At 40.8% G+C, this 27,993-nt stretch overlaps 1 protein-coding gene across 2 annotated transcripts in view; it reads right to left on the reverse strand.

Annotated features, from left to right (window-relative positions):
* Window positions 1-27,458, reverse strand: part of creb5b (cAMP responsive element binding protein 5b) — a 41,099-nt gene extending 13,641 nt beyond the window's left edge. Inside the window, exons 1-7 of one of the 2 annotated variants that reach the window (XM_061050786.1) lie at window positions 27,341-27,458; window positions 21,380-21,457; window positions 20,879-20,972; window positions 19,056-19,177; window positions 17,480-17,637; window positions 7,254-7,380; window positions 5,875-5,985 (exon numbers count right to left, since the gene is read on the reverse strand). In XM_061050786.1, coding sequence (XP_060906769.1) covers window positions 5,875-5,985; window positions 7,254-7,380; window positions 17,480-17,637; window positions 19,056-19,177; window positions 20,879-20,972; window positions 21,380-21,433 — 666 coding nt within the window. In that variant the 5' untranslated portion in view covers window positions 21,434-21,457; window positions 27,341-27,458. Of the gene's footprint in view, window positions 1-5,874; window positions 5,986-7,253; window positions 7,381-17,479; window positions 17,638-19,055; window positions 19,178-20,878; window positions 20,973-21,379; window positions 21,458-27,286 lie in introns of both variants that reach the window. The other variant, XM_061050785.1, reaches the window with a different exon arrangement.
* Window positions 27,459-27,993: the final 535 nt, after the last annotated feature.

Here is a 27,993-nt window from a genome sequence, read left to right on the forward strand (position 1 = left end):
ACATGTATGTATATAACAGATCTGTATCGAATACTATGTGCAAACTCAACTTCATGGTCTATTTTAGCCCCCTTATGTCCACAGATGTGTTGTGACTCTGTGCCAGATTGGTCGCCAGTGCATTTAAAGCAAGCAATCATGAGCAACATATATAGTCCACATGCATTTATTCCAAAGCTGCAGTGAAGCAGGCTGCAGATTCAGCTGTGCTCTTAGCTCACCGTCCGTCTCCGATGACATCATACCCTGACAATGCCACCATTCATACAGATGTTGCTTACAAAACCTGCAGTTGGACTGCTATTGTGTGTGCTTCTCCTCCTCACAACAAGAGGTGCTCCTCTACTACAGCGCAGTCAAATGAATGGAGTACGTAATAGTGTTACCATGAACACTAATGGTTTAAACTGCTTACAAATGACTTCAAAGTGAAGTAATCACTCCATCAATCACAGTGTAGCAGATTTAAAAACTGACACACGTGTGGCTGCTTCACAAGTTTTTCTTTCTTTGAATTTCTCAACAGAAAATGTAACTTTCTCTTTTCTCTCTTAAAAGCTGTGAAGGGCAAAGCTTGATCTTAAAGCCCCATAACTGCAATGCCTTTAGCATTCCTGTAACTACACAGAAACATATGAGCAGTAAGGGTTGTGTAAATGAAATGCAAAAAAAAGCTGTAGAAACACTTTGATTATTGCTCCTCCTGTGTCCTATGAAATGTTTCTTTAAGAGGCGCACTGTTTTTTTTCTCTGCTCAAGTAAAAAGGAGTACATTTAGAGCATGCCAGGAATTATGTCATCCACCCATCCAGTGCCAGCTCCACAGCCAAAAGGGCTGCAGCAAAGGAACATATAGTATTGTTTACCTCATAAAAGACTCAGCACCTAGCCTGATGCTTAGTGACACATTTATTGTCCTTAGTAACAATGTAAACAATAGATAATTGGAAGATAATAAATAGCACATTTTCATACACCTACCCGCCTGTCTGAGATTAGCAGGCGAGTGGGCTGTGTGGAAGCATGGAGCTGATTATAAAGGGAAACAATAACAATGCAACAATCCCACTTTAAAAAAGGTCCCACTGACATGAGCTGAATCATGCCACAAAGCATTTAAAACCCCACTTTATAAGAACTTATTTGGGCTTCCCTTTGACTGATGAGAAATGAGAACGTCTTTCATCATGCAAAACAAAGATACCAAAACCATGCGATCAGGTTTTTTATGTATGGAGGGTAAACAAAATAATCCTTGCGGATCATCACTTAAAACTAGTGTGTGTGTTACCCTGTACTTTGTTATTGCTCTGTGTCCAAGACGTTTCTGGGCGTAAACTGTTGTGCAGTGGATGTGCAGCTTTCAGCCAATAACAGTGTGCAGGCTCTGAGGAGGGGGCTCTATAAAAAAAACTTAGTGATCAGGTGCAAGATTGTAACCACAAAAACAATATGGAGCTGGTGTCATGCTTAGGGATGGAGGGTCCAGTGTTGAATGTTTTGTTATTAAGTATTGCATCACTTCATTTGAAGTTGCTTCTGCTACGGAGTAAAAGCAAAGGTCACATGAAAGCTCAAAAATAAGTCGTGCTGCAAATCAAATCCACAGATGGAACATAGAAGACGCTGCCGGTGTACCGCAGCTGCAGGCAGAACCATTGAACAGACATTCATCCACTGGAAATGGGCCTGGCTTAGCAGTAACAGAAAGTACTGATATGAAATTTATTAATGATTTCTGCCATTATGAGTTAAAGTTAAAAGCCTTAGTGTACGGCTGCATGCTTCTTCTTTTTTTAAATAATGTTGCATGCCAACTAAGTTACCTGAATCAAACACACTGGTAGTGCAGACTGGGTGAAGCCAATAAGATGCTTAAATGTTCAAAGTGGATCCTGGAAAGCATGCTCATTTAGTGACTTATTCCTATAGAGGGGAGATTGAGGTCTTCATGATGTTTTTTGAAAATAATCCCCATTACCTTAGTAACTGCAGTCAGGTGAGTACATCGACTAGGAGTTGTAACTATACCTCCCTCTTGGTGCTGTTTATGGTAAAAGAAGTGGCAGGTTAATACATTTTAGTGGCCTACAAATACTTATTGCATCTGTTGCGGAATGATTGATCCTTTAATTAATTATTTTTTTTTGGATTCTGCATTTAAAAAAAAAAAAAAACTATATCTATTTTTATCTTTGAAACTTTTTATGCAATAAATAAATCTGTACTTGTGTAAAGGTTCCTTAAAGGCTTAATATGTGATTTTTTTGATCCAGCAGATGTCGCCCTTGAGCACCAGCATGAAACCAAAACAACTCGTGCTGCATTGTTGTGTTAGCATGCTAATGCTAGCGATCTTTATTATGCTCGTATCTTCACACTGCATGTAAAATTACCTGAAATGAGCGTGATCTAGAAACACAGTTAAGCTGTGAGTACAGTATGTTATTCTTCTTTTCTCTAGTCCCTCAATTAAACAACTTTCATACGCGATGGGATGAGCCAGCCGGCTGTCCGGGCGATGTAAACAAACTGAAGATATGACTCGGAAAACTCAGAAAGCATCACAGACAGTGGGACTTGGAAGTCACACCCATTGTAGACAGTCAGGACTCAGTTATTTTCAAAGGATATACTTGATTTCTATTACATTTAAGTGTGAGAAATCACATATAAAGACTTTAAGCATAACAGCAGTTACATGAGTGAAATACACTCACACTGGACAGAGTTGTGTGTGTCTTGTGTGTGTGCATACATGTTAAACACAGATACATGTCACTTATTCATTTGACAGTATTTATTCCATCCTACGCAAAACCACAAAAATTAAAACCTTAAAAAAGGAAATGTAAGACTTTTTTTGCTTACATTCTCTGCATGTGTGTACGTCTCATTCAGTCAGTCGGTTGTTTTTCAGTACCTTATTGTATGCATGTGTTTGTATGTCTGTGTGACATTGTATGAGAAAGAGGCACACAGAGCTAGAGCAGTCAGTGTTTTTGTGCGTGTGTGTGTGTGTGCGACTGTTCGCGAGCCCTTGTGGAGAACTGGCTCTGAGCGTTGATGTAATGCTTTGGCCGGCGTGCTGTGGAACTTGGCCTCCTTTCTGCACCGTTTCCTCTACACTGTGAGGGTCAACTATCCCACAACCTCCAGCGCACAACACGCACCATTCTATTCCCCAGACCACAACAGAGAAGAACACAACCACACCCGGCACCACAAGCACCCAGTCCTTCACAAGAAGAAAAACACTTGAACCAAAACTAATAAAACACTCCAATCTCAGCAAACCCTCCCAGACAACAAGCTGAAAGCAATAAGAGAAAACACACAAGTCAGTAACTACACCACCGGGCTTAGGTGCACCACTTAAACGACAGCACTTAAGGAGAAAACCAGAGATAGAGGAGAACAAAGATGGGCCCTGATGCAGATACAGTCTTTGGCCCAGAGAGCACAAACAGAGAGGTTAGAGCAAGATACGAGTCCCCAAGGGGCCACAGCAGTCCTCTGGCTCATTAACTATTTACACCAGAGACAGGCTGCCCTGCTGCTCTGGCCCACCACAAAATCAATTAGCCTTCATTAGCCCCGTCTCTGAGCATGTTTTCTATGGCAGGGGAGGGTTAACCCTGCAAGGGAGGCCTTCAGTTACCCCACAATATCAAACAATTACACAAGTATTGGTATACATGCATGCACACATGCCCGGGGGGGAGGAAAGTAGGCAGAGCAGAAGTCTTTTCATGCCATTCACACAGAATTCTTCCAATTTCTCACTTGCTTGCTGTTTGATGTCTCAGATTATCAATACCTTCTCTTGACTTTCAACTCCCCTGCTTACTCTGCATGTCTATCTATTTCCTTCATGTCTATCAAAGTCTCACTCAATCCCCTCCTCTGCTCTCACTATGTAAACGTTGAGCATTAAGCGCGCGTTCAGCTCCGTGCCTCGGGGGTGTGGGGTTACAGTGCCGAGATTTCCCATTGGCGGAAAGTCAACATGGTCGGGGTAATGCGATTAGAGCCAGATTGAGAACGTCGCAGGGGACACATGGGCCTGATCATGGCCCAGTTATCCGATAGCGAGGCCGTATTTATCGACTTGGCCCGTGTGCGGATATTAGAGACATTAGAGACGAAGTCTATGCTTATGAAACCCTCACTGGAGATCGCACCCTGATAACACAATTAGTCTCTCACTTTCTATCTACAATCATGGAATTCCATCAGTTGAGTTCAGACATCAGGAATCGGAATCTCAATTGATCCTCATTTGGTTGCTGTTCCTCGCGTCCAAATGGCTAGCTAACCAGAAAGTTGCATGGTGGAGGGGCCTGTGGCTGTTTAGTGAGTGTGTATGTTTATATGAGGCCTAACAGAGCATTTACAATTCAATTACATAAAAGGAGGCGGAAAAAAAAAAAGAAGATGTGTCTGGATGACGGCCAGAGGAGAGATAAGCCTAATACACTAATATTGTGTTACCCCAGCATGTTACCATAGGAACAGTTGAAGACATTCAAAAGACTACAAAGACGATCAATCTTAAGAGAGCAGGAGGAAGAGGGAGAATTAAATGCCCTGGGAATGCACCCGCTCTCCTCTATCAGAGCAATAACTCTACTAATGACCTCTGCTACCTCCTCTGTCTCTCTCTACACAAGATGTTTCTGTCCAGCAGACTCAGCTATCAGTGAACTTCTCCAAACACAAAGAGCAGCCAATCATTTTCATTGAGGGTTGTGATTTTTTTGATAACACTGGTACAGGATCTTTTCCATTTTCAGAATTATTTATTTTGAAAACAAAGGTTGGCTGGTTGTCATGTTGCTAAAGTATTAATCAGTTCTTATCACTTTGACTGTAACAGTTTATCCATTTGACATTAGAAAATGTAAAAGGGTTATACTACGTTATCAAACCATGTCAATTTAATAAAGATGCCTTCATATGATCTACAAAAGCAAGAGACAATCAGCGAGAGGACTAGCTATTACTATGTAGCATCTTATAACTCAACATTTAATGTTAACATTCCCTCGGCTCGAAGCTATATGTCGGTGTAAGCTTGCTTCTGTGAAAGCACAGCATTTCCAGTAAATGATGATAAGCTTTCTTAGAAGACAAAAAATCTATATAGATAAATGTTGTCTCTCTCATGACAGTTATTCATCAGACATGGCTACAAACAGATATATTACCTTATTGCCATGCTTTCTGGAATTAGCTGTATTTAATCTACACCTGTAAAACTTCCAGTACAAAAGTATCAAGGGGCAGCAAAAGTCAATCCTCATGAAAGTTCCTTTTAGTGGCTTTAATTAAAGCTTTTTTCTAAGTCTAGCAACGATATAAGCTTTACGAACGTCAAGTTCAGATTCTGTGGAAGGTTTCTTTCTTTCAGCTCTCACTTTACTTCTTTTTATTTAACTTTCTAAACCGGTCTGTTTCTGGCTCTCTTCTCTCTCAGCTCCATCTCATTCCCTCTGCTCTAACTGCCTGCTTTGTGAAGCATGAGGTCATTTGATTTTTCCCCGCTGTGTTAAACTAGTGCTAACAAGTTGCAGGAGCAACAGAACATGTTCTGTACATTAAGATATACATCAGGCAGTCAGTGGACAGCACAGCTACAACCACATAAAGGACCCTTTATTCCAGCCAAAGTCCCTAGTGCTGCACTGGCAGGTTCAGACACAGCTTTGATTACAACCCAAATGATGAAATCCACACAGACTTAAGAGCATAGCTTTGCTGGCACAGCCCAATGGAAAAGAGAGTTGCAACACTTTGAGCTTGAATGTGTGCACTCGTACACATGTGTTCAGAAATGTGCATGAATCCATGCAAATGCATGCATGTACTCACCAGTTTGGCTTCTGAGTGCATGGAGGGAATGTGTGCAGAAGAAGAGGAGCTGCTGTGGGTGGGTCCCTGCATACCCATCATATTGGAGCCCATGGACATCTGTCTCTCCATCTGAAGATTGCAACAGCATCATATCAGTCATACTCACAAGTGTAGATATGTTAATCACATACCTTCAAACCTATAGTTACTTATAGTTCAAACTTAACATACAGTGTCTATAAGTCTCTGATCTTTGCAATTGATGGAGACTGTAATGTCTGAACTAGATGCTATTATTGTTTTGACAAAAGACGAAATAACACTTAGAATGTGAGACTCGTCTTCCTGCACAGTGAGCTATGTAGATATGATGAGAGCGCATGAGATCCTGATTTCACATGACAGGCTGCCCTGTGCAGCTCTGTGTGATGATAACTGGAGCTGACCCGAAACAGGAAGCCAGTATGCAGGGACTTAACACAGGAAGCCGGTGCAAACGGGTTGTGTGTGTTTCTGATGATACACACCAAACCTCAGCCCCTCTTGGTGCAAAATGTGTTAATTCGGTGGTCAAGATGTGAGAAGTGGGCTACTTGTATGAATGCATTAGAATCTGTCTTGGTGGGTGTGTCAGGTCACCGCCTGCCTCTGATCATGGTCAGTGTGGTCTTGTGTCACAGCAGAGACCAAAATATGAGGAAATCAGCTGGGTCTGCTGATGGGGGTGAGGGGTCAGTGTTCACTCGGCTGTATGTGCAAGAAAGAAGAAACCTTTGTGTGTGCGTCTGCATGCATATGTGTGTGAGCTGCTGTGGCCTCCCAGCTGCTAATCTGTTCTATGTGTGGTGGTCTCTGAGGGGAATGGCCCCTCTCCAGCCCCCCTTTTGCCCTCCCCTCTTCCACAGAGACTCAGGCCCAGAACCTGACACACAGCCTTAATTGCACTAAGTGTGTTTTGTGTAAAAATATCACCCAAACCTGCACCCCCTTCCTGAACCGTCAATCTTCCCCAAAATCGCTTAGCTCTTAATTTAATAAACATGGGAGTTTTTTTCCATACCATAAACACAGGCTGTCTTATGTTACAATGAGAACACATGTTGTATCATTAGAATCTTGATACGAGGAACTTTCCCGGGTTGTTATCATTCCCAGCTTCCCAATGTGGGTCCACTAAATCTTTTTGGATTAATTACTATAAGGTCTATACTTTATACTCAGAGGTGGAACCTTTGGATTCTATGGGATGTGACCTTCTTATAAACTGTGTTCAGTCATTTTAATGGTGATAGAAAACATCCAAATCTGCAAACCTCCATAGTTTGTGTCATATATGAGTGAGTGACATTGCAACTGCATGTGAGTGAATGCTCTGAGGGCTCCGTTGTTTTACTCACAGGCATCAGCACGGCGGACGAGCCGGGCATGGTGGGGTCTGGCAGAGTTCCAGGCATGGAGGCAGGCAGAGGCTGTCTCTGTCTGTTTCGTAGGTGCAGCAATGAGGACAGAGAGCCGGGGACAGGCCTGAGGAGGCACACACAGACAGACATTCAGAAAGCTTCAGGTTTTTTCAGGGCTATAGATAACTGATGTCATTATTTTGTGCATTGTCATGAAACATCATCAAACCCAACACCCCCCCCCTCCCCATCAACCTCAACTACAGTTTAAGTTATAACTTATCCTAGAGGCATCTATAACTTGTGGACAATTATAATGACTAAATGCTAACACAGTTTTTCATAGCTGTAATTATATATAATACCATGTGGTTACACACCTCAAACATCCTTAAAGTGTGCTATAAAACTTTAGATCACTTTTTAAACATATGAACAAATCATTCACAGGTGGGTTTAAAAGCCTTAATACATTTGGTGGGACTTGGTTCAAAAAGTTTGATTTGTGGGTTGACTTGGAGCAGCGAGGAGTTCAAATATCTCTCCCACATTTAGGCACATGAGAAAATGTTTGACACCACTCACAAAAACACACAAGTTAACAAAGTTGTGAGTCATGAATGAGAGGAGCTCTCAACGCTATGCCGGAGTTATGGTTTAACGTAAAACCCTGATAAGTGGTGACTCTAAGCCGAATTACTTGTGGTTGTTGATAACAGCTTATTGATTTTGTTCATTTTGAGTTCATTTGGAATAATCATGAAAAATGAACAAAGATAAATTCATGAGTAGCCCACTCTTGCCTGTTTTCATACAGCTGGAGGTCACCAGTTAACATGGTAACTCTTTAAAACATAACACCTTTTAGCAGTCTCAGCAAAGAAACTTTGACAGCAGTAGCCTGTGTAAAAAGAGACCAGCTTGACAAAAGTGGAGGTTCTAGTGATGAGGACAAATTCCCCTGATTCAAAGAGCTGGATATAAATTCTATGAGATAAAGGAGTTGTCGAATAACTTGATGTTTTCAAGTTCTTTGATGATCTGCTGATGTCGATTGGGATGGAGATGGTATGTAACATAACGTAAAAGCATGTTGCTATTTAATGCTGATTATAAGTGGTAATCAATATTGCCTATTACTGTGTATTACTACTACTACTACTCCTGCTGCTGATGATGCTTATATGACCCAGGTGTGAAAACACCCTTAGACTATTGCGGTTCAACAACATGAGATCAACGGAGAAAACAGTACTTATATCCTGACAATAATTTATCCAATTTATTCATTACATGTTCTCCACAACTTCTTCTGATTTTAGTTTCCACGTGTTTCTGCTGCAAAATCATAATGAGAAAAGAATGTGTGGCTGTGTTTTCATATTGTAGGTTAAGGCTGAGGCATCTTGGGGGGACTTTTTGGATGCACTTTACACGAGCCCACATCATGTAGTACAATGGATGAATAACGACCGTGATGATGATGGATGAATAATGTTTGCCGTAACAACCACATGAGATGTTCATGAGCAAAATTTGAAAAACTGCTACAGCAGCGGAAGCCCTGTGGGGAAAATCCCCCTCAGTGACCACAAAAGCGTGTGTGTACCAACAGGCCTATCCACACTCAAAACCACATTAATAAATCACATGTACTGAGGAGGTCGGGATGAAGCTTTAAGTACTGACAGAAGTCTTGTCACAGTCACTGGCTCTTGGGCTGCAACCATCCCGACATCCAGACCACTACATCTGCACACAGTGACATCATTTATACAACTGCCACCAAATCCCTGCTCATGAGAACACTGATGCCCAGCTGCAGGGTGTCGTTTCTCCCACATGGATACAGTCAATATTCTGTCCCTGTAGCATAAAAACATTTAGCATGTAGGTGTGTTCACAAGTTAATGTGATCAATTGACCACATCATGGCCCAGATTACCTCAGTAGTGAGTAGTGAGAGAGTGATGGCCAAATAGGGGGGCTGTACTAGTGCAAACGATCCCCCCACCTGAATAAATACCTGTATTTTTCCAGACCTAAATATGTGCATTTAGGCTCCAGACATTTTAGATTGCTCCACACACACACAGGATCATTACCATCCCGACTTTGTGTCATTCCTGTCCAACATCCCAATTTATCACAATCACACTCATTTAACAGCATGTATGACATGAGAGCGACACTACGAACCCAAACATTTCCACATGGGAAAAGCCATGAATGAGGTATGAAGTGTAGCTGTGCGCTACATCAATACACTTTCCATCCGAGTTTAGAGTCTGGCAGGGTCCAAGACGATGAAATAACAGTCACGAGGCAGTGACCGTGAAACAGTCTTAATTCTATACACATAAAAACTATCAAAAAGGATTTTTATTCAACATGATGATGACATGAAGATTTTTTTTTTTTATCGTAGATATAGAATGAGATTATCTAAGGCTGTTTTAGTCCAAAACAAGTGCGTAATACAGTTTAGCAAACAATTGTTAAAGCTACAGTGTCCAATTTATGCGTATGCACATCCCTATAACTCCTTGAAATGGGCATATTCACTGAATATTACTTCAAAAGTAGTTGATCTAACATAACTAATTGTTTTTTTTAATAAGACAGGACATCCACATGCTTAATGCATTACAATATTGTTGTAATGCTTTTAGTCTTACAGTTAAATGTACGTGACCATCATTACTTACTGCATAATTACAATGAAAAATAAGTTCCCAATAGCGTAATGTAACAGGCTCTTAGTTAGACAGAAAATCTTGAAACAGAGGTGTAAAATATGTTTGAAATGTTTAAAGAGGGTACTGACTGTACTGGTGAAGATTTGGCAGTATAGTGTTTTGCTGCTTCTTTACAGATCACATTTAAAAAACTGTCAGCAATAACTGAACTATCAAATGCTCTCTTAATTGTTCATATTGTCATAAGAAAGTAATATTTCACAGAAATAACCTTAGGACAAAGATAACATCTTTTTCCTAATGTCTATCCTGATACTAGTGTACTAACACAGAGCTACCTGTGACAGGGGTCAGAACACAGCACAGGCTGTTTGCTGTCCTTGGATGTCATGTTTCAGACAACAAAAGCTACTTTGAAGTCTTCACAGTCTGCATGCAACACTCACCTGCAGCAGATCAGGGGGGAGGACGGACACTGTGCCTGACACCACCACAACACACACCAAAACACCACCTGGTTGTTCAGTGGGAGTGAAAACAATGCTATCCACTGACGGCACTGCCTCTAGGGATTATCTTAGATTTGCGCTGACTCTGCTAATAAAGGAAGATTTTTTAGACTGACTGAAGGAACAAAAGCAACTTAGAATAAATGCAAGAATTTTGTACTTGTCAGTAAGAAAAGTCATTTATCATGCAGGATATCCATGCTTACTTGATAGGTATGCTTCTTAACACGCATTAAAATGTCATAGATAATACTAAATATATGTTTGATTGATTAGTCAAATTACAGTAAACTCTTGGAAAAACAAAAATCATTGAGGGTTTATTTTTTGTGTGAAAAATCCCCAAGGTTTGCTGGTTCCAGCCACTTAAATAAAATAAAAATCTGCTTTATTTTATTATGATGATAAATTGTACACTTTGGGGTTTTGAACTGTTAATAAAATAATAAAAATAAAAGGTTCTACTTTCGGCTTGAGTGTGTAAAACAGGATTTTAAATATCCAAATATATGATTAAATTAATCTGAGCTCTTAAAACAGTTTGTTGTCTTCTGCTTACGTTGTTTACATTTGTTGCCCATGCATGAATTCATTATGTAGAATACTGTACAGTGGATTAGTGCATGTATGTTTAGACTTTGTGTGTACATTATACGTGCATGCACCAGTGTGTTACTGTTCCTGAAGCTGTGCGTGAGCACACGTGTGTGTGTGTGTGTGTGTGTGTGAGTGAATAATGACAGGCTGTGGCTCCACTGAGGGGATTGATAATAGCCCGGGCAGTGGGCCCCAGGGGAGAGCAGGTAGACACTCTGCAGCTCTGACCCTGCGCTCTCACATTACTGAGTGCCTCGCTCTCAGCCCAGCTCTCCTCCACAATCCCCGCCCAAGAACCACCATCGCACCACCCTCCCACCCACCTTCACTCCACCATGACATCACTGCTAGACCTTCTTTCCTCCCTGAGTCCCTCCATTTTGCCTCTTCCACAGTCTCTATCTCTGAGTTGTCCTGCTATTTTCTCTCTGATGGAGCAGAACTGACAGTTGCTCATTGTCCTGTTAATCCTCTATAACTCTTTTCTGGACACCTCAGGGTGCCCACCCTCAACACAAGCCTCTCTGGACTTCCTTGCTCTAACCTACAAATCCTGCAGTCTGCACACACTCTAAGCTTCCTACAGTTGCCACAGTCCCAGCTCCAACTCAAGTACTGGAGACTTAAACACAAGGGGCCTGGCTGTCATCCAAGAAGAGCAAGAGAGAGTGCGAGAGAGAGAGAGAGAGAGAGCGAGAGAGAGAGAGAGAGAAGGAGAGAGGTGCAGTCAGTCCACTGACTCATATCCTTCCCTTTCTGACTCTGCTCCAGCAATGATGTAATGCTCTTGGCTTTTCGCCCTCCCCCCACCCTGAGCCGGCCCACTCCTAGATTTCGTCCCTCCCTCCCTCCTCTCCTCCTCTCACTTTTCCCTCTCTTTCCTCCTCGAACCCGTCCAACATCGCTGCGCTCACTCCTCTCTGGGTGAAGTCACTGCGAGCTCTGGGTAGACACAGCAGCGAAAAACTTTCAAACGTAACCAAAACAGCCCAGGGCCAAGTTCCAGACGCTCGGGAGACGGTGGTGCAGTCGCCATGGGAACGGGGGTAAACAGAGGGAGAAACAAGGGCCTCAAACAGCTTGCAGCTGCCTGGCTCTCTGAGTAAACACTACACAGGACCTGCCCCTGATTTACTGCCTTTAATCACTGGTGGGAGGAGAGTGCCATGGGGTTTGGACTGAGGAAATAATACGAATTTGATCAAATAAATCAGCCCTAATGGGTTACGACACAGCCTGACTTTTATTAGCAGGCTAGAGGAGGGATGGATGCTGGGAGGGTGCTGCACTGGGAAGGATCTGGGATGGGGTGTCCTCACATTAGAGAGCCTCAAGCTGAGTTAAGCCATGCCAAAGCAAAATTGAGAAATGGTTTTGGATGATTCTCTGGAGCAAATTAGCGTGAGTGTTGCGGTATTTATTCACCAAATATGATATTGTTTTGATTCATGGGATGCCGTTGGCTGAGAATGGTGAAGAAGGGGTTTCTTTCTTATCAAAAAAAAATGAAACAAAAAACAGACATGCCAAAAAAAGACATAATGAAGTCTTCAGCAACAACTGTGTAATCTTGAGACAAGCTCACCTGGCTTCAGTCCGCAGCACCATGTTGTGCAGCAACCTTTGGCATACACAGGCCCTTTCACTTTCAATACAAGTCATCCTGCTTCTTCTTCTTCTTCTTCTTCTTCTTCTACCAAAACTTCTCTAAGTATAAGCATGTCTGTCCCTCTCCTCCTAAACCAACTTCTCCTCCTCTTATCCTGTCACCTGTCACCTGGTTCCTGTCTTCCACCATCAGTCCCATCCCTCTGTTACTTCAGATTGCCTCTTTTCTCTTATTTCGTAATCTCACTGAAGTTTTTCCCACACCTTCATTCTTCTGATTCCACTTTGTCAGTTCTTCCATCAAATCGTGATTTATCTTCCCTTTCATTGTGCAAACATGTCTTGTATCCTCTATCTCCACCATCCTAGTATAAAAACCTACATCCTAACACCAGATCTCTCTCTCTCTCCCTCTCCTCCACCCTCTTGATCCTTCATTTCCTCCTCTCCATCTACCTCCTATCCCCTCTTCCTCTCCTCCATCCACCTCTGATCCCTTTCTTCCTCTCTTCTGTCCACCTCTGATCCCCTTTTCCACACTTCCCTGAGTTGTGATCCCCCTGCGCTCCCCAGAGCTGTGAGCCATGTCCCTGTGTTTGAGTTGCTGGTGCAGGAGCCTGCATGTGTGGTGGCCCCGGGGCAGGGATGACACAGCCCCGCTGGAATGAGAGGGAACAGAGTCTGGGCGTTCCTCTACAAACGCACTATTAAACCCACTGCAGTACACAATGAGCTCATCTTAATTCAGGTCAGATGTACATCCTACATTTTTTCTTTCTTTTCTCTCTTCTTCCTTTTTTCCCCCTAATTAAGTACACTGTATACCTTTGGTTATGTGTCCTTCCCTTTTGTAACCTGCTACAACTCCTTATGCATGAGCTCTAAGGTTTGTACCTGGATTCGATTATTACCCATATTTGCCTGTTGAGAAAGGCATTTGTCAAGTTAGAGCATGAGGGCACCTCAGGCATTTTTTAGAGCTGCTGCACTCCTGCACTCAGGATGGACCGCCCTCCTTACCCCTTACTTTCTTATCATAAACAATAATAAAGGAAGTTTTGTTTAGATTTTGAAGTTCATGAGGTCAAACTTGGTCCATGGAAAGCCCATTATCCTCTGTAGAGGTGGGGGACTTTCTCTGTTCTGCCGCTGGCACAATAGATGAAAGTAACCCAGTTGTTTTGTCACATTACACGGGGAGCAATGTGTTTTACAATCTTTATAAAAGTGATATTCAATACACCCTGGAAGTCCATATATACAGAAGTAGCAGCAGAGCTACATAACCATTTAATAACAACTGAAGTTTAATGTTTAAATGACTACTAAATCATATCAGAATCAAAATCTGCTGAGCTTAAAGACCATGATTTTTTTTTAAAGAGTTGACTAATAAGCTTGAAGTATTACCAAAAAAATGCAAACCATTATCTAGAAATCAAGATTATTATTATTATTCATATCTATAGTCAAAACAATTGTAAGCTTCTTCAATAATCAATCAGCATATCGCCAACTCTTGTCAAGAGAAACACAGGAAGTTTACAGAAAAATGTGTCACCTGAAACCATGGCTGTGCATGAAGCTCTGCATGTTAGATGGTAGGAAGACCAGCAGATATTTGTGGTACTTCCCTTAAGGGGCAAAAAGAAGGAGCACAAGTAGCTCGTGGCTCTTAGGTGTGAAAACATTGTATATTTGAAGATGCATGGGAAACAGAACCGCAGTTTTACTTCCTTCAGTGCTTTGCACAGTGATGTGACAGCCAAAATTCAAGTTGCACGCATTTAGGGTCACAATGGGGCATCACTAACAATACAGACTCAAACTTAGAGATAAATCCTCCATATAGAAATCTGAAAGAAAGTGGATTTACCACGTACACATGCCAAACTGCAAATTGCATTTATTGTATGATGGACTTTTGAAGTAAAAAGAAATTGATAATGTGACATTTGTAAAGACTAAAAAAGAGACATATTGTCTTGGTTAGGTTGTGGCAAACCTAAATCGACTGAACTCAACAATCATTGGTTTCTGGTTTGCACTTTATGGGTCGCACAGTCTCATTCTCAAAGTTATTTAAACTGTTTGACAAAGGGATCTCATTCATTAAAAGCACCTGCCTTTAAACCCAGCCAAAACTGAAACGAGCATTTAAATACCATATCGTTATAAACTGAGGATCGGATATTTTACTACATCTGTACTACAATCATTCCCACTTAACCCAGCTGCATTCAGGTTGATTATGCTACGTCATGGAAACGACTGGACTAAATTCCTCTCCTGAGCCAGAATAAAGGAATTTCATTTTTGATGCATGTGCCCACACCCAAACCAGCACATCTCCTCTTACAAGTCAAAAGGTTGAGGTTTCCACAAAATGTTGTTTCTCACATGGTTGACTAGTAACGTCCAACGCATTTAACTGTGACATAACTCAGCACCAGATGTTTATAATTGAAAAGCAGAAAGCATTCAAATCTGTTGGACGCCGCTTCCCTTTGTGTGATAATGATAGCCATGACATTAAGATCTGCTGGCTGTTCCTTATGCCTGGTTTTAACACTGGTTTGTGTCAGTGAGGCTCCCCAAAGACTTTGTTTAGGGACTTGGAGCAGAAGGGGAGAGAGAAAAAAACAAGAGAGAGAAAAGAGGTCCTCAGGTTTCACAGCTGCAGGCTCAGCTCAACCCTAAAGTAAATGGACTTGAGGAAAGCCAATCCTAATTGATTCCAAGCCTCAAAGCTCTTTAGTAAACATTGTGAAGCAATGAAAATGACTTGTTATCCTAATTCATTTGATGCTCACGCTGTGCAATCAGCAGAGTCAAGAACAAAGATGCAGATAGAAGATTAAACTCATTATAATTGGTGGTTTTTCTCTACTTCCAGATATTTTCTCCCCAGAGCTCCAAAAAAAAGTGTCAAGGTTTTAATCTTTATGAGCATGCATTGATTAAGTGCACAAACAATTAATTCTTGGGGAGGATTATTGATTCTTAATTGTCTCAGTTTAAACTTAACATAAACATGTGAAAAGTGAAAACTACAAGCTTTACATGGTTGTCTTATCTTTATAAAAACATCAGGAATCAGATTTAAGGTTATACTGTATTTGAGGGGGCAACAACAGGTTTTTTTCTTCTATCACTGATCTGACCTTTAGTAGGCTTCCTAACACTCAAACTAAGCAGAACACATCTAGCTTGTGAAATGTCTGACTTGATCTCTGTGTTGGAAGTTCCTGTGGCGAGACCCTGTGCACAGAGTATTTGGTTTGCCCTAATGGCTTCCTGTGGAAGGACTACTTTTTATTGTAGGGGTTTCCTCAACCCCATTTCCTGCTGATGTGAACATTTCCAGATCACTTTTCTGTCGTGTGAATCTACTCTTCCTTTCCATGTCATGTCAGGATTCCGTCCTGTAAACAAACGACATCTCTTAACAAATATGAATGCTGCTCTGGTAAAGCCTCACAAAATGCGCCACACATAACTATAGCTAACACTTATTTGCCATTCTGTGGTTGAAAACCACCACCACATGGCAAACAAACTCTGGTTTTCAATTGATGTGTTTATGTGTGTGTGACAGCAGTAAAACCACCAGTCTCTCAACAAACCAGCAAGAGATCTGTGATCATAAAGAAGTGTAAAGAGAAGTGAAGTGGGTGGTGTGTCTGTGCTCTAGTGAGGTGAGGAGGGTTTAATGACAGGTAAAGTCAGGTGAAGCAGGCCAAGCAGAGTCTCTGTTACTGGCAGTGATTGCCGCTCCTCCAAAAGGGGGATGAAATTCCAACCCGCTCCTCGACAATGAATGACGGAGTGTCAGTCAGGCTTAGTGATGGGCCTCCCATCCAATATTCACAAGCTCCTCAAGCTGTAAATCTACACAGGACAACCTCAACACTGCAAAGGCGAATAACACTGAGCCATCTCAATGTCTAACTTACATGCCACAGGTCTGGTTTACAATAACAAAGCCCTGGCACAGGTTTGAAGGTTGTTGGGGTTAAGAGACAAGAAGGGAATAAGGTCAGTAGAGTGAGTCATAGAGGAGAAAGTTTGTGCATGTATGTCATATATACATATATTAATTCATATATGACATATAATTATAAATGTGTTATGTATAAAAACATATAACACACATGTTATGTATTGATCAGGATCCATAACTTAAACTCTATCTGACAAAATGTGTTTCATTATTACTATTTTTTACTAGATCACTCAACACTCAAGGTAAATGATAGAACAGTACATCACACAGATTTCATTTTATATCATTATTTTCTGTTTCCAGTGTAATTATACACCTGTAGCAAGCGGGTGCACAGGTATCAGAGAAACAGCTCTAAGGTTGTGGCTGACATTCCCATGCAGTGAAAGCAACTATTTTAGAGCATGAAATGCTAAACTGTTGTAAAAGCGGTCACAGCTTCAGCAATGACCTCATCTTGTCCTCTGGGACCCTCTTTGGCATGCTCTGCGGTGGGACAATACTCAATGAACAGAAAAACATGAATCGCCGGCCCCACACACAACGATCTGAATGTAACACAACACTGACATAACCTCAGAGACTACGTGGAGATGACAATCAGCAGGGACAAAAAAGGGACCAGTAGAGCCTGAGGCTGTAGCTATAACAGGGTAAGGTGAGAGAATACACTCGGATCATCTCAGGTAATTTTCAATCTGTCAGCAGTCCTCAATATTGCCTCTTCTACTCAGTGGCAAAAAGAAACAACAAAACTTCCCTCCCTCATTGTTCCAATCCTAAGAATATCCTCTGCATACTCACCCTATCTGTCTGTTGGTGGATGGAGCCTGAGTGATGACGGAGCTGGACTGAGGGGAGGGCAGGGCTTGTTGGATCACTATGCTGGTATCATGGTTGCCCATCCGTGAGTGGGAATGCTGGTGCTGGCCTTGGCCTGCCTGGCCGTGTAGTGAGATGTTCTGCAGAGATGAAGTGGAAAGAAAAGTGAGAAGGGTATACAAGGTTAGGGATCCTTTAGGAGTGTCACATTCTTCCCAGCTAGTTGTATTTTCAACACAACTGTGTGTAACAAGCAATTATAACTGTTTGGCCTTGGGCTCCATTCACCCAGCTTGAGTGAGTAATAAGGAACTATATAAACTATCATCTACTGGCTTTTTCTGGACCATTTTGGGAAACATTTTGAATCTAATGAAGAACGGTTGTCTTTATTGTTATTTGCCCAGCAGGATACTTTGTTAGTTTTAACCTCTGTTATTGTGTAATGTCATTAACATCCAAATACAACCCTGCACTGTAAGTAAAAGCAAAGCCCCATTCTCAATGTGAATATCTTGAGACAAACAGCAAGTTGAAGTACTTAAGAATTAATCTAATGTAAGAAAAACATCTGCAATGATCAAATATAAAAGCGAGAATACAGAAAGTCAACATTTTGTTTTAATTGTAAAAGCATCTTACCTGGAATAACCACAGTAATTACCATTCAATCAATAAACTGTTTCTAAATGCATGTTTCAATGGCTTTTTTATACACTAATTGCTGTTTTCCTGACATTTTAAGCTCTTTTTTGCTTATTCTACTTTCCACTTCCACCGAGTCTTGCTCCGACTCGCCTCCTGCTGACTAAGCAGAGCTTCCCATCGTAAACCACACAGGCTGGGGAGGCCAGACGAGGCTGACCTGAGAGCAGACGAGCTCCAGAGCCAAACCACCCAGACGACAGCTTAGGTGCAGCGTGCACTGCACATCTCTCCAGACATTAGATAAGCAGTCTGTCTTGTGGTGATTTGACGAGCATCCTTGTCTCAGGTGGAGGTGCCGAAGGGCAGATCTATAATGCATAAATGATCACGTCCATTGTCAAATGTCAAAGCCCTACTACTCTGCTCACGTGTGAGAATGTCTGGTCTGCTACAAAAGTTGTCTCAGGGGTCTGTCTTTGTGTTAGGGAAGAAATAGGACTCCCTCCCTAGCCATAGCCAGAGATCTGTTTGAAGTTACAGGTGGAGAACCTGATCTTCTTCTAGTCACCTGTGGTGGGGTACAAATCTCCACCTGGTAGCCCTGTCTGTCACTGTCAACAAAACTGATGGGGATAGAGGAGCATGGTGTGTTGTGTACAAAAAATTCTAGTTGTGCAACAAATATCTAGTCTTTGGATAGAAAACAGAAATTACAGCAGACATATTGGATGTGTAAGTATACTTGTTGTTGTCAGTTATAGGCAGGTTAGCAAAGTGCAGGTTTAATAGATGTTGTTTGGAATCTTTAAAAGTGTGTGTATGTGAGATCATACTGTGCATGCTGCTGTTAGTGACATGACTGATGCTCATGTGTCTGAGGCTTTGGCTTCAGGTTTTTTAGTTGCAGTACCTGTTTACTGTCCTCTTCCTCCTGGGCCTTGCAAAACTCCTGCTCAATGGAGCAGTCCAGTTCACTGAACAACCCGACCTCCTCACAGTTCTTCAGGAAGCGTGTTGGTGTAGGCGTCTGGTCTGGAAATCATGAAAGTGTTTTTTTAAATTATCTTTTGAAAAAACCTACAGTTAACAGAGGTTATGTGCCAGCTTCTATCAGACAGTAGGATTATTAGTTTAAGGACCAATATCTTGGGGTAAATCATATTTGAGTGTTTTTGTGTGTAATTTTTCCTTTTTTTTTTTTACAACAGACCATGTACAAAAGCAAATATAGATATTACCATTTGAGGTAGTATACCACAGCAAGCTTAAAGATCATTTATTCCACAATTCCACAAACTAAAACAAACAAACGGGGAACATAATACAAAATTAGAAAGAAAATACAACATATATGTTAGAACAAATAAAAGCAGAAAAGTTGCATTACTAACAGACCTGAAATTGTTAAATTGTATCATTTTGACAATTTAACTTTAAATCCAAGAACTTTGTCTTCTTGTTCTGTGATCTTTATATTTATGTTATGTATTCAAGCCCTTTTGATTCAATCATATCATAAATGCTATTTATTTCTTATTTGTTTGTTTCTATGGACAAATGTGAATCCAGCAAACACCTTAGAGAAACCAGTCGGGATCGACACAAGGACCAAAGCGTAAAGATAACCTTCTTTCTGTTAGTGAGAGAGAGATAGAAAGCTTGACAGCCCCATTTCAGCTGATAAAGCACAGATCCTACCTACTGAGTGGGGGTCTCATTTGTTGAGCCCAGTGAGGCCTTGGTATTCAACTTGACATTGTGGGGGTGCACAAAGATCAGGTTTCAGACAGTTGAAGGTGATTTGAGGATCAGGCTTGTTTCAAACGCTAAAAGCATACTTTGTGGTCTGTTTATCCATTCTGGCTACACCAGTGATGGATTCCAACCTCTGTGCTTAAAAACAGTTTAACTTCAATTATACTTTTCCCACTTTGGCTGAGATTGCTACCCAAGTTCTATTAATAAAAAACACAAGTAATGTGCGATAGGTTCAGGACCTCACCTATTAGTCAATGACAAAAATTAGCAATTAGAAGAGCAGATTTAATTCTACTTCTATGTGTGGCTGAACCTCATCTTACAGTAAATGCAACAACTATTTTTCCTGAGCTCACGTTCTCAATAAGAGAAAACTTGGAGCTGTAACTCAGACGGCAGGCGATAAGAACACCCGGCCTAGAAAATCTGATCCTGCTGTCCACTGAGCGTAAATAATAAAGAAGACACAATCTCAGCAGTGTGGCCTGACCAGCTCACAGTATTGTCTGCTGTGGCCGCTCTGATTCTTGGAATGGAGATCTATACTTATTATGGATTGGCCTTGGTTTGGCACGGTACAAAATCTATGATTTGATGTTTCTTTGAACAGGAGATTTATGATCTGATCAGAATATCACCTGACACCCCACCATTCATTGTAAACCATCTCCCACCACCTCTACATACTCTACTGCACTATTAACACGCCTGACGCTAAACATGCTCCCACCATATGTCTGTGTCTCTGTATCCTCCTATGTGTAAGTGGTATGCACAGAATAGAGTTGTGCTGCAGGGTAAAGTGTGTCATATAATTTGCATTACTGTAAACAACCCGGTACAGACATGCTGTGAAGTTTTCTGATGACAGACAAGTGCGCTTGAGAGTGAGTCACCGAGGCACACACCTGCAAATAAACTACAAGCTCCTGCTGAGGTATTGTGCAGGTCTGTACTGATGCAGCCGTAACTAACCTGATAACATGTTGTCGTTCTTTATGGAGGGGAACTTTAGGGTCATCTCATGTTTGTGTCGGTGTATCATCAGATGGTCCTCAGTGGGGAATCGCTGTTTGGTTTTTTAAAAAAAAAGGAGGGTTGTAAGAATTTTGTAAAGACAAAAAAGTGTTTATTTTCACCTATTATAAAACACATAATCCCAAACAAAATACTTTACCCGAATATAACATTCACTTATATCCTATCTTTAAATGGAACGTCATGAACAAGCATCAATCGTTTCAAGTATCTTATTTTCTAAGGGTATTTTTTACACCTGAAGCCTTATTTACAGTTTGTGTTTCACTCAGTTCAACACTTATGTTCCATCCTTATGCATGAGGAACTCAGTAACCCTTCTCCTCAGACCTCCTCAATGTACACCTCTTCAAATTACAGGCAGACACACACACACATGCACACACTCACATATACACATCTGAGTTGTGTTTTGTTGGTTTGTTGCGACACACTCACCTGAGAACAGCCAGGAGCGTTGCACACGTACGGCCTTTCCTGGTCCGAGTTCATCACTCTGGCCACCTTCTCATAAAACTACAGGAAGAAAAAAAACACACACACAGAAGAAGAAGAGGAAGTGAGTGACTTGAGTTTTCCCGCCAACATACAAGAGGAAAAATAAGCTCATTGTGTAACGCCTGACATAAAATAGCCATTGCACCTGAAACAGCTGTGTGGGTATTTCACTAATAAACAGACATTTTTCTCACACTACGGTACTCTTGGATTCAATAAATATGACATCAAGGGAAAGCTTCTGGCTTTTCAAGGGCTGGAAATATGGTATTCAAGAACTTTGTTAAGAGTTATATGCAACGAGAAAAGCATTCAAATAGTAACTCATAATGAAATGGCAGGATTATTTGTTGCTATTTTCATGACTTATTAATCACATATAGTAAAGACTACACTGAAGCCAGTGATGAACAAAAACAGCCATGTAAACAGAGGTACACACACATGAAGGAAACAACTTAGTGGAGTTTTAAATCAAATTACAAAGTGGACAGTGATGAGATAAACCATCTTTGAAATTGTCAACCACACAACTACAACCCCATATTGAAGTTTCAACAGGGTGTCTTCAGATGTTTGTTCTCACCACAAAGTGAGAGAATCTGGTTTAGCACTGCTCTAAACATCTGTCCTTTATTAGTTAAGTGGGGGGAAATTATTGTTTTCATTTCAATATTCAGAGAGATATTTTGAACTTTAAATGAAAGGCACATCATTTACACCTTCGATAACCATGTGTAGATTATCGTCTATGTTCAGGTTGAACTTGTACAGCAGTCATAAGAAGGTTTAATACACTTTTTGAATTGGCCTCAAAGTGAGATGGAGAAAAGGAAGGGGTTTCAGAGCAGCATGGCATGAAAGATGGACGCAAGGTTCAATACAGTTCTTCTACAAAACAACTTTGAAACACGAGTTAGCTTTAAGCTTGAAAATACGAGACAATTTATCTGTTTACCTGAAACTACTGCCAAATATGTGCTCTGTAAGTAATTGCTTCATACACTCCAGCCACAGCCATGAATCATGTCAAATGACAATGCCCTCAATTATTGTTTTAGAAGCTTTAATAATTTAGAGTGAAATAGGGGACAAACTTTCCCAGAAAAGAAGCGTGTGTGTATTATTGCATATTCTGTACATATCATCAAATGAAGCACAACAAGAAAGAAGGATGAGTTCTGCATTCAGCTTAATTACACATTGAAAGGTGCCTGACTATATTTATGACAGGACATCAGAGAAAAAAACACAACAACAGAATAGCAGCCACATCTTTACAGCTTCTCAAGATCAAACAGAGTGCAACGACACGCCAATGAAAAGCTGTGATGTGCACTTCAATCAATCATTGCATGGAGCGTACATGAGATGTGTCAGTCAATTATAAATATTCAAACCATAAAGTTTTACCACAGCTTTTATAATTGACGCATCCAAGAGTGGCTGAATGTTTCAGTTATTTAAGGCAGAAAATGTTTTAAAATGGAAAGGTTAACAAGGCCTCTTCTATATCTGAAACAGACACCACATACTCCTGAATAAAGAATGCATTTTGAGTATTAAAGCTGTCTGGTGATCTAAACTGAAACAATCGACATATTTTACACCGTTAAATTTCAACTTGCACATTTTGATGACAAATAAAGGTTTTGTAGAGAGAAAAAAAAACGCATCCAATTATGGAACAGATAAAGTATGACTTAAGAAATCTATGTACTTTCCCCGAACATCATACATGTGTTGACTGCTTGCTATTTTGTCACAGGGAATTTACGGTGTGATGTCAACTTTACTTATAACTGACAAACTCTGAGCAGTCACCACGTAGTGCTACAGATGTCCAGCTCCTCCTCACAGATGATTTATTAGATGTTAAGTGACTATGACAAGTGTTAAATAGTCTTTATTAATCCTCAGGAGCAGCAACACACCAAACCAGGGTTTGATCAATAGCAGGAGGATTTGTCACACTCACTGAACATGCAGGTCTTTCTTGCTTACAGGGAACATTCAAACTGAATACGGCGTGAGAATTCAACCAAAGCCATAGCATGTGGATGTCAAGAGAGCTTAGAGTTATTGCCACTCATTCTGTACTCAATAAGTGAATAGGCCCTTACAAAACATCTGAAAGGGGCCTGGATGAATAAGGACATGACATGGAGTCTGTTAACACCCAAAAAGTAAAGTTAACTAAAAAAAACATTTAAAGCTCCTGTGAGGAACTTTAGGTTTGTGTCGTCTTTGGCGCCCCCTGTGGACAAAATGGTACCTCGCATCTCTTTTCTGATTTTGTCCTGTACAACAAAAAATGTCATCCTGATTTATTTTAAAAGTCAAATGTATCACTAATTGAGAATTGACAAATGTAAAAAAAAGACTGTTGTAGTATTTTGGTGTTCATCACTTCATCTGACAACTACCCTGCAACAACAATTTCAGGCATTAAAAGCACCTGTATAGAAATACATGATCATGGCACTGATGGTTTTGTTTGCTCTAATAGAAATGGTATTTAAAGGCATAACGACTGATTTTAGTCTGTTTCATAACCAACTAAAAAATCATCAGAGGTACTTTGAGGATTAACTATCTCCAATAATCTATGATGACTGAAACCAACTTTCTTCTTCAAGTATACCACTAATACAATCACATCAAAACAAGGTCTAGGTGGAAGCAGTTTGTTGAGACAACAATGATATAATCAGCGACATTAGGCGTGTGTGGTCACTGTCAATAATAACTGAAACATCTTCAGTATTTACAGCAGTCACACTGCATCTAACAGTTGCTTATTGACACATACACAACACAAAGTGTATTCCTTTTTACCTGCCCCTAGAATCAATTCAGAAAAATTAAGACGCATCAGAATTAAGCTCAAAACCAAAAGTAATGTCAAGCATGAATACCTTCATACACTAGTATGTACATGTGTGTCGTTTTCATGGGTACAGACTATTTCCTCAAGCACAGTCAAAACATTCAAATATTGTGTTATGCTAAGCAGTGCTGTTTTCCTAACAGGCCGTACTTCATGAGCGGGCCTGCAGAACAGGGTCTGGACAGGGTCTCTCTGTCAGAGAGCAATGAGCCCTGCTCTCTCTTTCTGTCACCAGCTCACAGCGTCTCTTCTGAAGGGCCCCTCAAAACTCACCTGGTTTCCTCTGACACAACAAACACAACTCACGCTGCTGATCCAACACTGAACACAAACTAGTGCCAGGATGATTGCGAACTATAGAACAACAAATGCCTATGGTCGTGTCGCTGTTGTTGTTTCGGTTGAATCAAGACTTTAGACTTTATTATCTCAAACGCAGCTCCAGAGAACTTTTGTCAAATTCCTATTGCCTCTGTTTTTAGGCTTTCTTTCTGAACACTTGCACAACTATGACTCACATGATATAAAAATAATTTTACAATAATTCTCCCCAAAGCATTCATTAGAAAAAGAGAAAAAGTATGTATGAATTTCAAACAGATGCAAACATTTTACCTTCCTGTTTCTAAAATGGGACTTCATCATTTCATCACATTTAGCAGGAAATTCAAACCATATGACACATAAAACATTTAACCATTAATTCTGTGAATGCCTCTGTGTATTATCCGATAGCTTTCACACTTCAAATAATCAGTGTGCAAAGCTCTTTCTTTGGAAATGGCATTTGGCTCTCACTTGATCTAGATGTTTTTGTTCAGCAGAGGAAATTTGGTTACACTTTACATTAACTATATCCTGATGTGTGCGAGGGGATGGATTAGGGTCCGGCATTTGATTTCAAGTGGATCTAGGGAGGAATTCTCCAGGTAGACTGCGTATTAGAATTTAAACAATATGGTGTTGAAAAAAAGAAGGGCTGGGGTGCAAAGGCATACGGGGTCAAAGCAAGCACAAACATGCGCAGCAATTCTAATCTCCAGCTCCCCACAGCCCAGGCCTTTGACAGCACAAGTTCAAGGTGGGATCACGGCGATGCCTGAGGCAGAGAACATGGCCCTCTTTCTTAGACAATGTCTGCCCTGAACTTCTGCTCTATGAAGTGAATGCGTGACAAAAAGACTGCTGTGATGTAAACCTCCAGACCGGTCAATTACCACTCTCTTCAACAACATGTAAACTCATAACAAACACAAAACTGTCCCCTCGGCGGGCACAAAGACTCACACGCATCACTTTTACTCACAAAAAGTTTGACACGATTGATGTTATAAAGTATAAAGATAGAAAATTCTATAACAAACATGGATGAAAACATTACTTTAAAAACAACATGTGCAATAGTTTTAATGTTCTCGGTCGCTCTGTTGATTGGGCTGTGTGGTTGTCATTATGATTTCTGTTATTTGAACCCTTTCTACATTCGTATAATCATAGAGAGAGGAATGTTTCACCTTGAACACATGCATACCGTACAACAACTATCAACAAATAGAGGTCACATTTCACTGCTGAGATGAGCATGGACATTAATCAAGCTGAAATGTGTGTAAAACATGGGAAGAATTGAATGTGTATCACAGTTCATAAATAAAACAAGTTATCCTGTTATTCAGAGAACATAAAGTTTGTGATTTTGCTGTTTGTGTTTATTCATATTTGGATGTGGAAACCAGAGTTTTTGTTGAAAATAAGGTTTTGATATAAAAAACACATTAAATAAATTATTTCCTAAGAAGTTTTGTCAATTTTAAAAGATGATAAAATACATTACACTTGCTAAGGATACGTGTTACAAATAGAGGACAATGTGGAAAAAAAGTATTCCTTTCCAAGCCTTTTCTCAGCTGTTACTACAAAACATGTAAAGCGTTCAACAAAGTTCAATATCAAAGCAGTCCTCAAACTAATCTCAGTGTGTTTCAAATCATCACATTACTTAAATCAAATTAAAACTTAAAGACATCATCTGTTATTAACGAAGCCAATTGAAGGGACGCAATAAAAGCCTCCACGTTGATCTAAAGCAGCGCGCATTAAACGAGCTGTTATTGATAGTGTTGTCACATAAACATAATGACAGCAGAGACTAATCAAATGATTAAAACATCTTTCTTGTTTTTTTTCAAAGCCGCACAGTCTCGAGCTACAGAGCGCGCCTCGTCAGCACAACCTTACTGAGAGTAACCCTCAACATCTCAGCGCTTAATCACATATCGACTGGCCTGCAGAATGACGTAATGTTAGTCACTTTGCTGTTCAAGAGAAATAGAACGTCAATTTCACAGGATTACAGGAGCATCACTCTTTTCTCTTTGACCGGAGTGACAGCGAAGGGACCGAGCTATCATTTCCCAGTCATTGGTGAACCGCAGCACGCAGAGTCCGGGACCAGCGTCGGCTCTGCGTATCCCGAGATGGGACAGGCGTGACAATGATGCGGATCTCATCCAGCTCTGGCACTAAGGAACCAACAGAAAAACCTAGAGGACGTGCTCAAGTAGTGCGAAGTGCAATTAAAAGCATCCATTGCATCCACGCATTGTGTAGTTTTCAGTGGAGATTTTTTTCTGAATTCCTGCAGAATTGTCTCCACTGCTGCCTGACAGACAGACACACTCCGAGCAGCAGCAGCGGCGGCGGCACTTGACTCCGCGTTCAACTTCAACAACAGTCAACAGATAGTCCGGAGAAGTGGGATGACAATGCACTCAATACTAACAACCTAACATGACACTTTGTCTATTGTAGTTGCAAGAAGAAAATAGTTTATAAAAATAGAGAAAAAAAAATACATTTTGACAAGAACCGCCGAAGCGAACATCAAAACAAGCTGTTGCATGAAAAAAGCAGGAGAAAAAGTCACAAGTATCGTTTAGAAACAAATACAAACAAACCTGCAGAGGCGCGTGCATGGTCCTCTGCATGCTGGTAGAGGCTTTTCGACTTACCAAACAAGTGTAGAAAATATGAAGCAGTCTCTCAGAAGAAACCACGTTGGACTGAGAAAAGATTACAATACGATCTATTTAGAGAAGCATAACGTCACCCCTGGGTGACGTCACGTGGGATTCCTGAACTTCTAAATCATTGCGGTCTGCTTGGAGGCGGCGCGTGCAGGGCGGAGTTTGCAAATGCACGCCCCAGAGGCATGGGCAGGACACTGCTGGACCTGGAGTGGGTGTGGTCCAAAGCTGGGTTGCATTTACTGACAAATCAGGGATGCAAATAAGCGAAATGTACCGCAACTAACAACTGATGTGGCTGATAACTGTCTACTAAACATGGCGACCTCAGATTAACTGAGAGTGACGAGACGATTGAATCACACAGTCCTTCACGTAAAGACTTCAACACTACATCTTCAAGTAGAATATAAGAAACATTGCTTCATCCAATTGGGCCCTGGTCACTGTTGTATGATACATTAGTCACGGTTTTACTTTCTAAAAACGTTCTAGAAAAGAGAAACCTTACATTTCTGAAGACATCTTTTTTTAGCATATTGAATTCTCAGAGCAGGATAAAGCACAGGTGTTCATTCATACTCTCTTTTTCCCTCTGCTATATTCAAGTGTCCCAATAAGAGTGAAAAAGAGCCAAC

This window comes from Labrus mixtus, chromosome 11, assembly GCF_963584025.1.
Source record: "Labrus mixtus chromosome 11, fLabMix1.1, whole genome shotgun sequence".
NCBI classification, from domain to species: domain Eukaryota; kingdom Metazoa; phylum Chordata; class Actinopteri; order Labriformes; family Labridae; genus Labrus; species Labrus mixtus.